The sequence below is a fragment of the Centroberyx affinis genome, unplaced genomic scaffold, assembly GCF_046629955.1.
Source record: "Centroberyx affinis isolate AG114_WGS23_722 - 3 ecotype Tasmania unplaced genomic scaffold, CSIRO-AGI_Caff_v1 ptg001798l_1, whole genome shotgun sequence".
NCBI classification, from domain to species: domain Eukaryota; kingdom Metazoa; phylum Chordata; class Actinopteri; order Beryciformes; family Berycidae; genus Centroberyx; species Centroberyx affinis.
The window spans coordinates 137903-153149 of record NW_027280188.1 but is presented as its reverse complement, the minus strand read 5'-3'; the positions used below and the strand labels follow the sequence as shown (position 1 = coordinate 153149).

Here is a 15247-nt window from a genome sequence, read left to right as displayed (position 1 = left end):
TTCGGTTCTAGAATTATGAACATTCCGTTCTAGAATTATCAAAATTCTCCTACTGGCAGCTAGTCTACGAGGCTATTGATTGTTCTGTCTTCTACTTTATCTCTCTACCTCTCCTTCATCCCATCTCTCCATCCTCTCCCTCCTTCCTTCCTTCCTTCCTTCCTTCCTTCCTTCCTTCCTTCCTTCCTTCCTTCCTTCTTTCTTTCCTTCCTTCCTTCCTTCCTTCCTTGCTTCCTTCCCTCCTCCCCTCTACATCTGGTTCACTCTCTGCTGCAGCATGTCCAACTGCCTGGCCACCTCGCCAGGCAGGTCGTCGTTCACTTGTGTGGCGAAGTATTTCCTCACATCCTCCACCTCCTTCTGCCAGAAGTCCTGATCCAGGGAGAACAGCTCGTCCAGGTCCACGTTCTCCTTCAGGCCCTGGAGGTTCAGGGAGTCGCTGCTGGGCAGGTAGCCCACGGCCGAGGGCATGGTGCCGGCCTCGCCGTTCAGACGCCTGAACATCCAGTCCAGGACGCGGATGTTGTCGCCGAAGCCGGGCCAGAGGAAGCCGGCGGTGGGGCTCTTGCGGAACCAGTTGACGTGGAAGATCTTGGGGAGTTTGGCACCGGGGCGGTCGGCCATGCTGAGCCAGTGGGAGAGGTACTGGCCGAAGTTGTAGCCGAAGAAGGGGCGCATGGCGAACGGGTCGTGCATGATCTCCTTGCCTGGAGAAAGGAAATAACGTACATTTTGATGTTATTATTTGTACAGGACTTTTGAATAGTGCTGTGTAAATAAAGTCTATGATCATCAGCAAAGAGTGACATAATCTGTAACAGTGTCAGATACCGACCTTTGTGTTCAGCTGCAGCGGTGGCCTCTGACCTCATGGCTGCTCCAACAAACACACCATGCTGCCAGCTGAAGGCTTCGTACACCAGAGGGACGCCTGGACAGAGGGAGATGTGTTAGATTTAATATTATCTGATTATTATGATTATTTTTTTGTCTGTTGTTGTCTGTTCTGGTGTTTTTTCTCCCCATCTGTTCTGTTCTGTTTTCTTGTCTCTTCTTCAAACTTATTCTATCCCTTACATCCTATTTCTACCCTGTTGTACTCTACCAATAAAGACGTCTTCTGTTCTACTCTGTTCTGTTCTACAGGTTCTCTGTCCGGTTGCCGCTCACCCTCAGGCCTGCGGCCTCCGAAGATGACGGCCTCGATGGGGACTCCCTCTGGAGATTCCCACAGCGGGTCGATGATGGGGCACTGGCCGGCCGGCGTGCAGAAACGAGAGTTGGGGTGGGCAGAGGGTTCGCCTGGGGGGGGGGGGGGTAAGATTTAGATCACACACACACACATGCATACAAGCTCTAGACCTGTTTCTTGGAGTCTTTGATGTATTCTCTTGTTTTTTCTATCCATGTTTCCATCAGTTTTGTGTATTCTTGCTCTGCAAAGCACTTTGTGACTATCCTGCTTGTTAAAAGTCTATAAATATATAAATTAGTTTGATTTGTGTTTCCACTGACACCAATGGAACTTCAACATTTTGACTGTTTTCCATTAAAATGGTCAAATTCTGTTTAGCGATGACAGTTTGAAGTTTGAGTTTCGTTTCACAAAACCTACTCTTACAAAATGACTGATAACACAATATTTAAACATATGGTAATTTTTAAAGCAAAGCAGGTAACCTAGGGCCTTGGCTGACAAAATGGCACATTTACAGACTGGATCGTCTATGTTTCACAGACACTAATTGAAGAAGTTCTACTAATGTATCATGAGTATTTTGGAATAGAGCTCTTTGACACTAGCCATAGGCAAGCAGGCTACTAAAATTCCTGACTTCTGTTTTTTTGTGTCCAATTCACCTCTGTCTCTGCTTGTCCTGAGTTTTCACTTGTTTTCTTTTAGGATGAGATGGTTTATAAGCTCGTTGGGGTTTCTTTGTCTGATTGATTTACTCTCTTTCATTTTCAGTCTTTATCATTTCTGCGAGCACCTAAACTATAAACTCAAACTAAAAAATCCTCACCATCTGCGGGGCTCCAGGGCTTGTTCTTCCAGGAAGTGACGGTGACTCCCTCTGGCAGGGATTGGTCCATTCCCTCCCAGTACACGCCGCCGTCGCTGGTCTCCGCCACGTTGGTGAAGATGGTGTTCTTAACGATGGTCGCCATGGCGTTGGGGTTGGTCTTAACCGAGGTGCCGGGCGCCACGCCGAAAAAGCCGTTCTCTGGGTTGATGGCACGTAGGTTGCCTAGCGACGGGAAGGGAAAAGGGTGAGTTAGTGATACAACAAAACTTATAATTGGTTGAGACTAGAATTGGTTATAGTTTCCATCTATCTCTCTTGCACTTGACGAATTTGATTCCAAAAAGCTTTAAAACCATTCCAAAAAAGTATCAGTACCATAAGTTTATCATTAAATATCTCTAAAATATAGAAGATCCATTCTGTTAAAGTGTTGTCATTTTGTCAAACAACAACCTGGGTTACCTACTATGCTTTAAAAAGTACTGCAATCAAGTCATAATTTTGTCTTATCATTTTATAAGAGCGGGTGTAATTTTTTTCAAATGGTGCACATATCAAGCTTTGGAACGAAACTCTTCACCTGTTAAACTTTAAAGAACAAAGGTCAGAGTAGCTGCTAACTCTCTTTCTTTGTCTCTCTTTCCTCCTTTGACTCAGATTTAAGAGACAGTAAAACTAAAGGACTTGACGAAGCTCCGGCTCCCTCACCTTGGTCGTCGAACTTCATCCAGGCGATGTCGTCTCCCACGCACTCCACCTTCCAGCCGGGCAGCGTGGGGCAGAGCATGGCCAGGTTGGTCTTCCCGCAGGCGCTGGGGAACGCTGCCGCCATGTACTTCTTCTTCCCCGCCGGGTTGGTGACGCCCAGGATCTGCAGAGGAGAGGAGAGGATAGTTAGGACTGGTTTGGTTTGGTTTGGTTAGGTTTGGTTTGGTTTGGTTTGGTTAGAGTGGTTGGATGGATGGATTCATAGATGAATTTATGGTAAAGGAAGCTGAAAAGGCACAAAGGAAGGAAGGAGGCAGGGAAGGAAATAAGAAAGAAAGAAAGAAAGAAAGAAAGAGAGAAAGAAAGAAAGAAAGAAAGAAAGAAAAGAAAGAAAGAAAGAAAGAAAGAAAGAAAGAAAGACAGAGCACACTTTATAAACTCTAAATGGATGCTGATTCCTCTAAATGTCCCACTGAGTTTAGGGAACATTTTTAGGGAACAAGTAAACATACTAACAAATTAACAACAAATGAAAGAATACAGGACAGAATAATGAAAATAATAGAGAGAAAGAAAGAGAAAGAAATGAAAGAAGCAGAGAAATGCGGGAATGTAGAAATACAGAAAGAAACCATTCAACCATCCAACCAACTCGTAAACTAAACCAGCATTATCTACCAGTATTTGCCAATTCAAATGAATTCCGTTCAGTTCAATTCAATCACCATGATGATGCTATGACATTAACAACATCAAGTAGTTCAATAACACCAATAACACCAACAATAACAGTGAGATGTATTGACGTCCTCACCAGCATGTGCTCGGCCAGCCAGCCCTCCTCCTTGGCGATGCGGGAGGCGATGCGCAGGGCGAAGCACTTCTTCCCCAGCAGGGAGTTTCCTCCGTAGCCGCTGCCGAACGACACGATCTGCCGCCGGTCCGGGACGTGGGCGATCAACGTCTGCTCCGGGTTACAGGGCCAGTTGTTCACCAGGGGCTCTGAGGGGGGGAGGGAGGGGGAGGGAGGGAAGGAAGGTGGGAAGGAAGGAGGGAAGGAGGGAAGGAAAGAGAATAGAAGGAGTTAAGGGAAGGAGAGAAGGAGCGGGAGAGATAGGGATGTGCGTCAGACAGAGAGTTATCACTTCCAAGAATAAGCTCTTTTTTGTTTTGTTCAGTTCAAATAAGATTCTATTCTATTCTATTCTATTCTATTCTATTCTATTCTATTCTATACTATGGGATTAGGGTTATCTCATATAAAATTTGTTACTTTGAAACATTTAACTATTTGTGATTAGAGGGAGGAAGGGACTGAGCTAAATTATAATTTAATTTATTATTATTATTATCAGAAGTAGTAGTAGTAGTAATAGCAGTAGTAGAGGTAGTAGTAAAAGTAGTAGTAGTCATTCAATTTTGACTATTATTTTTAGAGCTGCAACGATTAATCGATTAATCGATTAGTTGTCAGCTATTAAATTAATCACCAACTATTTTGATAATCGATTAATTGGTTTGAGTCATTTTTTAAGAAAAATAAGTCAAAATTCTCTGATTCCAGCTTCTTAATGTGAATATTTTCTGGTTTCTTTCCTCCTCTATGACAGTAAACTGAATATCTTTGGGTTGTGGACAAAACAAGACATTTGAGGACGTCATCTTGGGCTTTGGGAAACACTGATCCACATTTTTCACCATTTTCTGACATTTTATAGACCAAACAACTAATCGATTAATCGAGAAAATAATCGACAGATTAATCGACAATGAAAATAATCGTTAGTTGCAGCCCTAATTATTTTATGTCCTGCTGCAGCTCTGCCTGCCTGAAGGAAAGCAGTAGGCGGTGCTGACTCACTCTTGAGCGGCAGAGGGCAGCCAACGGAGTGCAGGCAGCGGACGAACTCTCCGGTTCCCAGAGCGGACAGGACGTCCCGGCCCATCCGGGTCATCACCCGCATGCTGGCCACCACGTAGGGCGAGTCGGTCAGCTCCACCCCGATCTTAGAGAGGGGCGAACCCACCGGACCCATGCTGTACGGAATCACATACATGGTGCGACCTGAACAGACAGACACACAGACAGACAGAGAGAGGGAGTCCTGTTAATCCAACATATCCCATGATTCCCGAGTGTCAGACTGAAGCCTGGTGATGTTTCCCCATGTGTAATCCATAGTGTCAGTACTGGGACACTGAGTTAGTCTGTATTACTGGTGTCTTTGTTTTTAAGACAGAGGCCAATTAAAGATCCGGAATCAAAAGATGACAGTCAGTTTGATGTGAAATCCATATTATACTGTAGGTGCATCAACAGCAAATGCAAAAAAAAAATTAACTATAGATATTAATGAATGGGAATAAACATAAACATCTGAATACCAGGATTTATAATGACTCTTTATAAATAAACATTTGAAGGGTATCATCCCATTTCAGAAATACTGAACTGCCTGAAATTCATCAGATGATTCCAAAACAGAATCAGTTTGTAAGCAAAAGTCTTATGACCTCTACCTTTAACAGTAATGTGCTTTATTTCCTTGCTGACCATCGTTTAGTCGTGGATAGTGAGTTTTCAAATGTTTCGTTGGAGTGAAACTCTTCATTAGTTTGCGGTGGACCTGCCTGGTTAAACAGAGTGAAGCGTTATTTGTCCCGGTACCTTTCATGCAGCCGGGGAAGCGCTGAGTCATGGCGGCGTCAAACTCCTTCTGGGACATCCAGCGGCCCAGCTGACTGACTCCGCCCCCCACGGGCGACGGCACCGTGTCCCGCTGCTCCTCGGTCACGATCACCGTCTTACTCTCCACACGGGCCACGTCCCGCGGGTCGGTCCTGGCTAACCAGCTGGGGGGGGGGGGAGGAAGGAGGATGATGGAGAGAGGGGGGAAGAAGATGAGGAGGAGGAGCATGGTGAGGAAAAGAGAAGGGAAGGAGAGGAAGTGAGGCAAGGAGGGAGGAAAAGAGAGGATGGGAAAGGGAGGGTGAGGGGAAAGAGGGAGGATGAAGAAAGGAAAGGAGGGAGAGAAAGAGATAGGTGGGAGAAGGGGAGAAGGAGAAGAAGGAAGGAAGGAAGGAGAGGAGAGAGTGAGAGAGCATTAATGGTTGCTCTTTTTTATTCAAAGTTGCATGAATTTCAGTGAGTTAGAGAGACAAACACTTCAGCTGGAATAAACTGATTCATTGTTCCTCCATTTTGAAAACCAGTTCAGCCTGACAGGCCGTTGCACAATATTTCCAAAACTAAGGATTAGTCTTCCTTATATAATGCTGTTTTGTAATCAAAGTTCGTCATACTGCAGTCCAGACAAACAGCATCAATCATTCCACAGTGAAGAGCAGTTCACTGTCACACCTGAGTTCATTTAGTCAGCGGAGGTGTGTGTGTGTGTGTGTGAGCTCATTAATTAGAGAATGCGGCCTGACTGGGAGTGAACTGGGCTCACTGGTTTGTGTGAACCTTGACCTCCAACAGTGACGACTGCTGCACATTCTCTTCTACAACAACAAGACTGTTATCAGCTGATTGCGTGGATTCACTGCCGGCTTGCCTCACGCTGCTTGTTGCAATAACCGCCCAGGCTGTGACGACCGATAGTCCAGATCCACCGTGGATCCAGTATCGCTCCACTGGCTTTATGGGAATCAGGGTGTCATCAATACGCAACTATGAACTATCACACCTCATATACATTAAGCTTTTAACATTACAATTTTGAATCCAGCTTGTATTCTGTTATTCCAGCGCTGGAAACAGGGTTTTTGTGACGTGGTGCTGGGGAGAGATCAATGACATCTAATGAAACTCTGACTGAAGTGATCAGCTGTATTACTGACTGATTGAGATGGAAGATAGAAGTTATATTGCACCTCTAATTTGAGAAACCCTGCATTCTCTCACTGCTGAAAACGTTTATCAGGTGCGCTTGGACGGTAACCAAAGACAACAACTTCACACGTCTGTTAGTACTTATCTGAAATAATGGATTACCATCGCAGTAAAACTGTCGTAGTAGCTTTACTTCTTGATCTACATGTGGAGCATGAATTGCCTACATCCCTCTCTCTTTCGCTTTCAGGCTGTGTGACATGCGGTGTGCTTGCGGCATTCCAAAAAAAGTTGAGATGTTTTTATCTCAGTGCGGCATGAGAACCTAGCTTTTCCTCTCCAGTCTGAACTGTGTGAAAAAGCAGAAATGCCTCCCTCTCCTTTCAAACTTCCCTGACACTATGAACTGTGTTTTGTCCAATTCTGAGGTAGATTCATTTACTGAACCTGTATTTCACATAATGACCACAAAAAACATGGTTCAGAGAAATTCCTTAAGGTTAAACTGGGTATAAGAACTCTTTTTAATGGTAAAACATTTAAAGTTGTTGAATTTTGTAGAATATCCGCTTCCTAATTTGACTGAAGAACTCAAATTGCCCCCAAATCTGCTAACAGAAATTGGTTGCATGGGGGCAAAAATGCCTTTGAATGTTCATAAAATGGCCATGAAATTACCAAAAATGATGAGTAATTCACAAGTGAATACGACTACTGTCCCCCGTGGGCCACTGTAGCTGATTTGTGGGAGCCTCCACCTCCAAAAAGGATCAAAATGCCTCTAAAAATTAGATCAACGGGGCAACAAATGCCCCTCTAAAAAACCCCTGTGGCTCAGTCAAACCCGTTAATCCCTCAGTAAAGCAGAGCGGACCTACCAGTTGTCGTATTTGTGCAGCTTCTTGATGACGCCCTGCTCCTCCAGCTGGGTCAGGACGGCTCGGTTCTCCTCGTCGGAGCCGTCGCAGATGTGCAGGGCGTCCGGCTGGCAGAGCGCCACGTTCGCCTCCACAAACTCCCTGAGGGCCGGGCTGAGGGCGCCGAGGTCGCCCTGCAGCACCCGAGGGCCACCCTGAGACTGAGACTGCAGCTGAGGAGGCATGCTGAGGAGTCTGAGAGAGAGAGAGAGAGAGAGAGATGGAGAAAGAGAGGAGATGTGTAGGAGTGGATGAACCTGGAGGAGAGGAGAGGAGAGGAGAGAGGACATGAGTAAAGAGGAGAAGGGTAAGGATGAGAGGAAAGAAAGTGGAGAAGAGAAAAGAAGAAGGGTAAAAGGTAAGGAGGGAGGAGAGGAGAAGGGTGAGCGGCAAGAAGGTAAGGAAAGAGGAGAGAAGAAGAGTAATGACGGTGAGGAGAAAAGGTAAGGCGAGAGGAGAGAGGAAGAGGAGGTGGAAAAGAAGGGAGAACAGAAGGGTAAAGGTGAGAGGAAAGAAGGTAAGGAGAGAAGAGGAAGAGAGGAGTGGGAAAGAAGAAAGGAGAGGAGAAAAGAATAGATGGATGAGTGGAAAGAAAGTAAGGAAAGAGGAAAGGAGAGGAGGGTGAAGAGGAGAAGAATAGAGAAGGGATAAGAAAAAAAATTCAGTTTAGTACATCAAGTTTGACCAAAAAGCCTAATAAATCATACAAACTACTTAAAAATTGCTTTTAGTTTCTTAGTTTTAACATGTGTGCCTCCTTTACATCTTTACATCTTTACATCTTTACATTTCATGGCTTTTCTTGATTTGAGTCATCAGATTAAACTGAAAAAACTACATCAAACTATATCTAACCTCAAGCAACTGATGCAACCTGTAAGTCACGCTGTGGATGATGCAACATCACAACATCCCTCCTCAAATTACTTTATTACTATTCCTACTGGGGGGAAAAAAAACAAAAAAAAAACAACACAAAAGAAACACAAGAGTAAAAGTATCTTAGAACATCAGCTTACCTTCACTGGTTGGTTTTGGGCGCAGTGAGCCTGTAGCTTGTCCTCATCAGTCGAGGTGCTGCTGCTGCTTCTCAGGACAGTTCAGGCCTGTTTAGCTGTGTCTGGTCTGGAGAGGCTGCTCCTTTTATACCCTGGGATCTCCCACGAGGGGGGGGGGGGCAGGAGGAGGAGGAGGAGGAGGAGGAGGAGGAGGAAGGGGGGGGGGTTATTTGCATGAACCGGTCGTTCCTGGAGATCTGAAAACAGAGTGTGACGGTCTGCCGGTGAATCATTAAGCGGTGAGACGTTACTTACGTCGTTTTTAACGTACAACCGGTTCTTTCTGACACTGAGACAGACAGCTGTATCCTGACCTTTGCTGTCTCTCTCTCTCTCTCACACACACACACACACACACACACACACACACGCACACACACACGCAAGAGCAGGACGACATGTGAGTGAATAAATATATAAACTCCACCAGCTGAACCAGTTTACATGGAGAGATTTCAATTCATGTTCTCTCAAATCTCAAATCGTTATCATTCCTGTTTCCACTTCACAGCGCTTCATGCCGTGCAGGTTGGATCAAGTCACTACTGCGATAAGTCATTACTACTGTGATGTGTTCAGGTCCCTCTCTCTCTCTCTCTCTCTGTTTCTTTCTTTCTCTCTGAGTCTCAGGATGAATTTACAATTCTTGTTCTTCTTCTGAAGCAGTTTAAACAAAGTGATGCCAAATTCAAATAGTCTCTCAGCTCGGTTCATTTTTTTTTCCATGTTCTTTTCATTTTTTATTAATTTTATTCAAAGTATGCATTTTAAGCTGAAAAAACAGTACTGTGATATTCTCTCTCTCTCTCTCTCTCTCTCTCTCTCTCTCTCTCTCTCTCCTCTCCTCTTGCAGCAGTTGAACTTTGACCTGCATTACTAAGTGATGTAAGTTCAGAGTTCGCAGCGTCAGGCAGCTGTGTGACGTGGGCTGAGCCTTGGCTGGACTCCTTCCTATTGGCTGGCTGACAGGGGCTCGCCACGGGGTCAGAGGTCAGTCGGGGAGTGTGTGTGTGGAGCGTGGAGTGAGTGTGGCGTGAGTGTGTGTGTGTGTGAGTGTGAGTGTGTGTGTGAATGTGAATGTGTGTGTGAGTGTGTGACAGTCTGAAGGAGTCTCCAAACAAAATTTGCAACTCTTTGACTAGACTATTAATACTAAGTAGTATTAATAATACAGTTGTACTGGTAATTGTAGCAGCAGTAGTAGTAGCAGCAGTAGTAGTAGTAGTAGTAGCAGTAGTAGCAGTAGTAGTAGTAGTAGTAGCCTAGCAGTAGCAGTATAGCAGTAGTAGTAGCAGTAGTAGTAGTAGCAGTAGTAGTAGTAGCAGTTGTAGTAGTAGCAGTAGTAGTAGTAGCAGTAGTAGTAGTAGCAGTAGTAGCAGTAGTAGTAGTAGTAGTAGCCTAGCAGTAGCAGTAGCAGTAGTAGTAGCAGTAGTAGTAGTAGCAGTTGTAGTAGTAGCAGTTGTAGTAGTAGCAGTTGTAGTAGTAGCAGTTGTAGTAGTAGCCTAGCAGTAGCAGTATAGCAGTAGTAGTAGTAGTAGCAGCAGTAGCGGTAGTAGCAGTAGTAGTAGTAGCAGTTGTAGTAGTAGTAGCAGTAGTAGTAGCCTAGCAGTAGCAGTATAGCAGTAGTAGTAGCAGTAGTAGTAGTAGCAGTAGCAGTAGTAGCAGTTGTAGTAGTAGCAGCAGTAGTAGCAGTAGCAGTAGTAGTAGTTGTAGTAGTAGCAGTAGTAGTAGCAGTAGCAGTAGTAGCAGTTGTAGTAGTAGCAGTAGTAGTAGTAGTAGCAGTAGTAGTAGCCTAGCAGTAGCAGTATAGCAGTAGTAGTAGCAATAGTAGTAGTAGCAGTAGTAGTAGCCTAGCAGTAGCAGTATAGCAGTAGTAGTAGCAGTAGTAGTAGTAGCAGTAGCAGTAGTAGCAGTAGCAGTAGCAGCAGTACAGTAGCAGTAGCAGTAGCAGTAGTAGTAGCAGTGGTAGTAGTAGTAGTAGTTCATCCTTATTAAGACAAATAATATTTAGAAACTAGACACAGTATCAGTTGTTAAGATGGTCGTATTGTTGTTTGTTTTGCTGTGGCAGTGACTGACATGCTGAGCTGCACCTGAACGCAGCTCTCCTCACCTTGACTTGACTTCAGCACCACAGACAGACAGTCATAACGTAACTGGAGTCTCTTTAACGATGGACAAGAACAACAACAAGAAGACTGGACTTTTGCCAGAGTGTACTGGCACTTAAAGTTACGCAACAACCTTAAGTGCTTTCTGAACAATATTCTGAATTGTGCAATAGCCGATCTGTCAACCAGGGCCAGCAGTAATAAACACACCGAGCCGCTCTTTCATTTGGCTGCCAGACTTTAATGTTGTTCACGTTCACTGACATGTCTACCACTGGCATGAACATTTTAGAGGAGGTGTGGAGATGAATCAATGAAGAATGACAAGGTTTTCGGACAAGGTGGTAGCAGTAGTTTTAGTAGTAGTAGTAGTAGTAGTAGTAGTGATGGCAGTAATAGTGATGTTAGTGGAGTAATAATAGTAATAGTTGGAAAGAATGCTTGAAAGAAGTGTTTAAGTTGCTGTACATGTTTTCCTCTGGGTTGTTCTGTTGTTTGTACCTTGTTATACCTATAAACCAATCTAATCTCATCTCATCTAATCTATGAACTTTCAAGTCTTAATGTGGAAGTTTTCAACATCCTGACGTAGATAGATATGATAGATATAGATATGATAGAGCAGTACTTAGAAGAACTGCTCTATCAAATACAAGAAGGCCTAGTCTGTCTGTCAACACTGAAAACACTGATTAAACTCTCAGATAGCTGTGACACCTAGAAGGTCTGACTGTTATTTCACTTCACTGTGTTGGAAACATTATTACATCATAATATTAGATATGAATATATCAAGTAAGAGTGTTAAATGTTCTGTTATAAAAAGTCCAGGAACGTTTCTTCATGTTGTTTCACTGAGGATCACTGAGGGTTTTGTTTGGTCTTGGTTCAATCAGTAAGAAGGACAAACTTCTATTCTATTCTATTCTATTCTATTCTATTCTATTATAATAATCATCATTATCATCAATGCAAATAAAACCTTCTGAACTATGTTTAATGCAAAATTGTCTTTACTATAACAGAGGTTGATGTTGTGGCAGGTAACTGGACAAAATGTCTTTGCTTTTTTAACGATTTTGATCCCTTAATACTTCTGAAATATGTGGAAACGCCAATAAAATAACTCAAAATTATATAAAATATATATTTAAAAAATATTTAAACAGAGAAAAATCTATTATTTTTACTGTAAAATGTGTGAAGTTGACTTAACTTAATTCTTAAAAACTTAAAAAAAAAAATAAACCTAAACCTAAAAACCTAAAAATCTAGGAAACCGATTGCCTTAGAAAATGCAGTAAATGGAATTATTAGTTTGCAAGTCAGTAATATTAGTTGAGTTTACTCATAACTTTGACATTGAAAGATGACTAAGGGTGCCGTCCTGTACGCAACATCCCAACAAACACACCACAACAAAACACAATATTATACAATATTATACAATATTGTACAATATTATACAATATCAAACCACTGAAACAGAAGATAAACAGAAAAACATTCTCCCATCAAACGATCATCCTGACTCACTGCAGAAATATCTCAACACTGCAGTGACATCTCTCCTTATCTCTCTCTCTCTCTCTCTCTCTCTCTCTCCTCTCTCTCTCTCTCTCTCTCCCTCTCTCTCTCTCTCTCCCTCTCTCTATCTCTCTCCCACCCAGCAGCAGAACAGGTGTAAAACTCCTTCACTCCTGCAGCCTTTGGCCTCTGTCTTTCTGATATCCGTTCAAAACAGTTTTCAAAGCTGTTTTATGATTTTTTTTTTTTTTTTTACTGTAGCACAATATCATATTGTGAAAATTGTGTTGGGTTGATTGTTTCACCTCCTGCATCAGATGCTTGCTGGGTGTTTTTGTCTGATGCAGCAACAAGTAAATAAACAAGAACAGCGTCTCTCTTTCTCTCTGTCTCTTTTTCTTTCTTTCTCTTTCTCTCTGTCTCTTTTTCTTTCTTTCTCTTTCTTTATCTCACTGTCTGTCTCTCTGCCTTCAGAACATATTCCTACAAAACAAGCACAGAACATAGTAGTTGGAGTTTTGGCTCTAGTCTGGCATTCACTATTTACTATTCACTACTATCTATCATGTATTTTTATATTTATTTGAATTTTCATTATCTAATCAAGTCTGTCCCAGGTAGGTCACATCATTTCCTTTCATTTTTCCATCCTTTTTTCACATCCTCCCTCCTCTGTTCTTATTTCTAGGCTCCTCTTCCTCTCCTCTTCAGCGCCTCCTGAGGAAGAGCTCCACGCTCTAAACACACTGCAGACTCTGCATGTTTACAGCCTGTATGTTCACCTGCTCATTATGCGCTGTTTGTTTACTGATGCGTTTCTGAAGCTTTAATACAGTTTTTCTCATTTGCTTGAACACATTTCTCCATTCAGAAGTTACATTTTCAAAACAGTTCACACACAGGCCTGAACTGAGTTGCTGGCCAAAACGACACATTTTGTTTGCAAAATGCTCTAACACTCACAAAACATTAAAAAGATGCAACAAAAGCAAATATTTCCATCAGACAACACAACTTGTGGTCAAATTAATATATTCTTTCAATCAATCATTACACAATGGACAACAAAATACAAAATACAGCTATCAATATGAACCGGTTCAACCTTAATTTGTGCTATATGTCTGTGCCATTTGTTGATACTTTACATAGTTATAGTATGTGCCAAAAAAGGCAAGACCTAGTCTTGTTTCCATACTTTTCAAACTCAGAAATGCTGAATAAAAATAAAATAAATATAAAAGCAACCAAAGGAATCTTATAGGTGGAAATATCCAAAAAACAAATTAAAGAGTCGAAATACTCAGAACTTCACATTGAGTCCATTCGTTCCTGACGATTAGGCCACAGGTTCTCATCAACATCGCACTGGATGTTTTCCCTTGCAACGCACTGAGGGAAAAGACAGTTAATCCAATAGAGTTTTGGGTCTTTCTATGAGATCTGTGTTGACTGTTTTGAAAAAGGGTGTGAAAAATGTGTGAAACCAATGAAAAAGTGTTAACACATTTGCAAGAGAAGACGTCTGCTGTGCTAAGAAGGTGATGATGAAGATCGAGTGGATCCCAGTTTCATTAAGCGTGTCTTAGCAATCAAGAAAAACTGTAAATCGTTGATGTTGCACAAGTGATGCTTCCAATCCTTCTACTTTCTACTTCTACCTTCTATTCTTTTTGAGCCACTTTGGAAGCTCCTCTGTTCCTGCTGTTTTTTGACATACAAACCAAGCCTGACATCCCACTGTAAACAGATAAATGGGGCCTTGCTCTGTCTGTACAGACTGACCGTGACCCATTTAGCACCGTGTGCTGATGCAGCTTCACCAGGTACAGAACATGTGCAGCGACGCCACGTGGCACATGGCACATGTACATGGAGTCATGCAGGCTCCATTCACCTGTTGGCCTGATTTTTACCCTTTCTCTAAAGAGTCGTGTTTGTTAGAATCCCCTCACACACTCACACACACACACACTCACACACACACACTGCACTCAGTGTTCTGTGTGCAGACTGTATCTCTGTATATATCATCAATCAAATCATCATCCCATCAAAAGTCTGGGGACACCTTGCCTTTTCCAAAGTTCTTTCTGCTTGTCACCCTGCCTTTATGAGCTTCGAAACTATATTTAGCATTTGAATTTCACAATAATCTTTACACAGAATGAAAGCCAAGGCTTTACTTTATTAAAATCTGATGAAACCCCAAAACAGCCAAAAATCGATCTTTTCTCATAAAATCCTGTTTATCCACAAATGCACCGTTGCAACTTCCGACTGAAAATGACAGAACGCGTCACATATTTCTACAAAACAAGCACAGAACATAGTAGTTGGAGTTTTGGCTCTAGTGGCTAGATAGTCTGGCATTCACTATTTACTATTTACACAAACACACACACACACACTGTAGTACAGTCAGTGTGCCCTTGAGCACCTCGCTCTGGAGGACCAGGCCTTTCATATTACTGTAAGGAATGAATGAATGAATGAATGAATGAATGAATAAATACATGCAACAACAAATAAAGGAATAAATGAATACAACATATAAGATATAATTATTAGTTATTGCAATACATACACAAACACATATTATTTTGAACTAAAAGTGTCAGTCTCGCTTAAAATGAAAACAAAAACATTTACATGTCTCTAGATAGAGAGAGAGAGAGACAGGAAGAGAGAGAGAGAGAGAGAGAGAGAGAAAGTGTGTCAATGTATATGTGCATGTGTGGTTGCATATCTGAGACAGAGAGAGAGACGTTCCGTGTGTGTGTGTGTGTGTGTATGTGTCTGTTTGAGAGTAAGAAAGAGAATATGTGTGTGTGTGTGTGAAGACAAGGAAAAAAATATTGTATTTGTGCGATCTTCTAGTAGTACAGCATATAGTGTAACAGAGAGAGAATCAGAGCGTGTGTGTGTGAGATAGAGAGAGAGTGAGAGAGTTCATGTGTGTGTGTGTGTGTGTGTGTGTGTGTGTGTGTGTGTGTGTGTGTGTGTTGGGGGTATATCAGTGTTCTGTGTGCAGACTGTATCTCATGTCAGAAGTCAAACATTA

At 42.5% G+C, this 15247-nt stretch overlaps 1 protein-coding gene across 1 annotated transcript; it reads right to left on the bottom strand.

Annotated features, from left to right (window-relative positions):
• Positions 1–200: 200 nt before the first annotated feature.
• On the bottom strand, positions 201–8597 carry pck1 (phosphoenolpyruvate carboxykinase 1 (soluble)). Its single transcript, XM_071529537.1, has 10 exons — positions 8507–8597; positions 7449–7744; positions 5404–5588; positions 4597–4800; positions 3550–3737; positions 2736–2898; positions 2025–2249; positions 1171–1302; positions 836–931; positions 201–707 (listed from the first exon to the last, which is right to left on the bottom strand). Exons 2-10 carry the CDS (start codon positions 7670–7672, stop codon positions 250–252), a joined length of 1875 nt encoding a protein of 624 aa, XP_071385638.1. The 5' UTR covers positions 7673–7744; positions 8507–8597; the 3' UTR covers positions 201–249.
• Positions 8598–15247: the final 6650 nt, after the last annotated feature.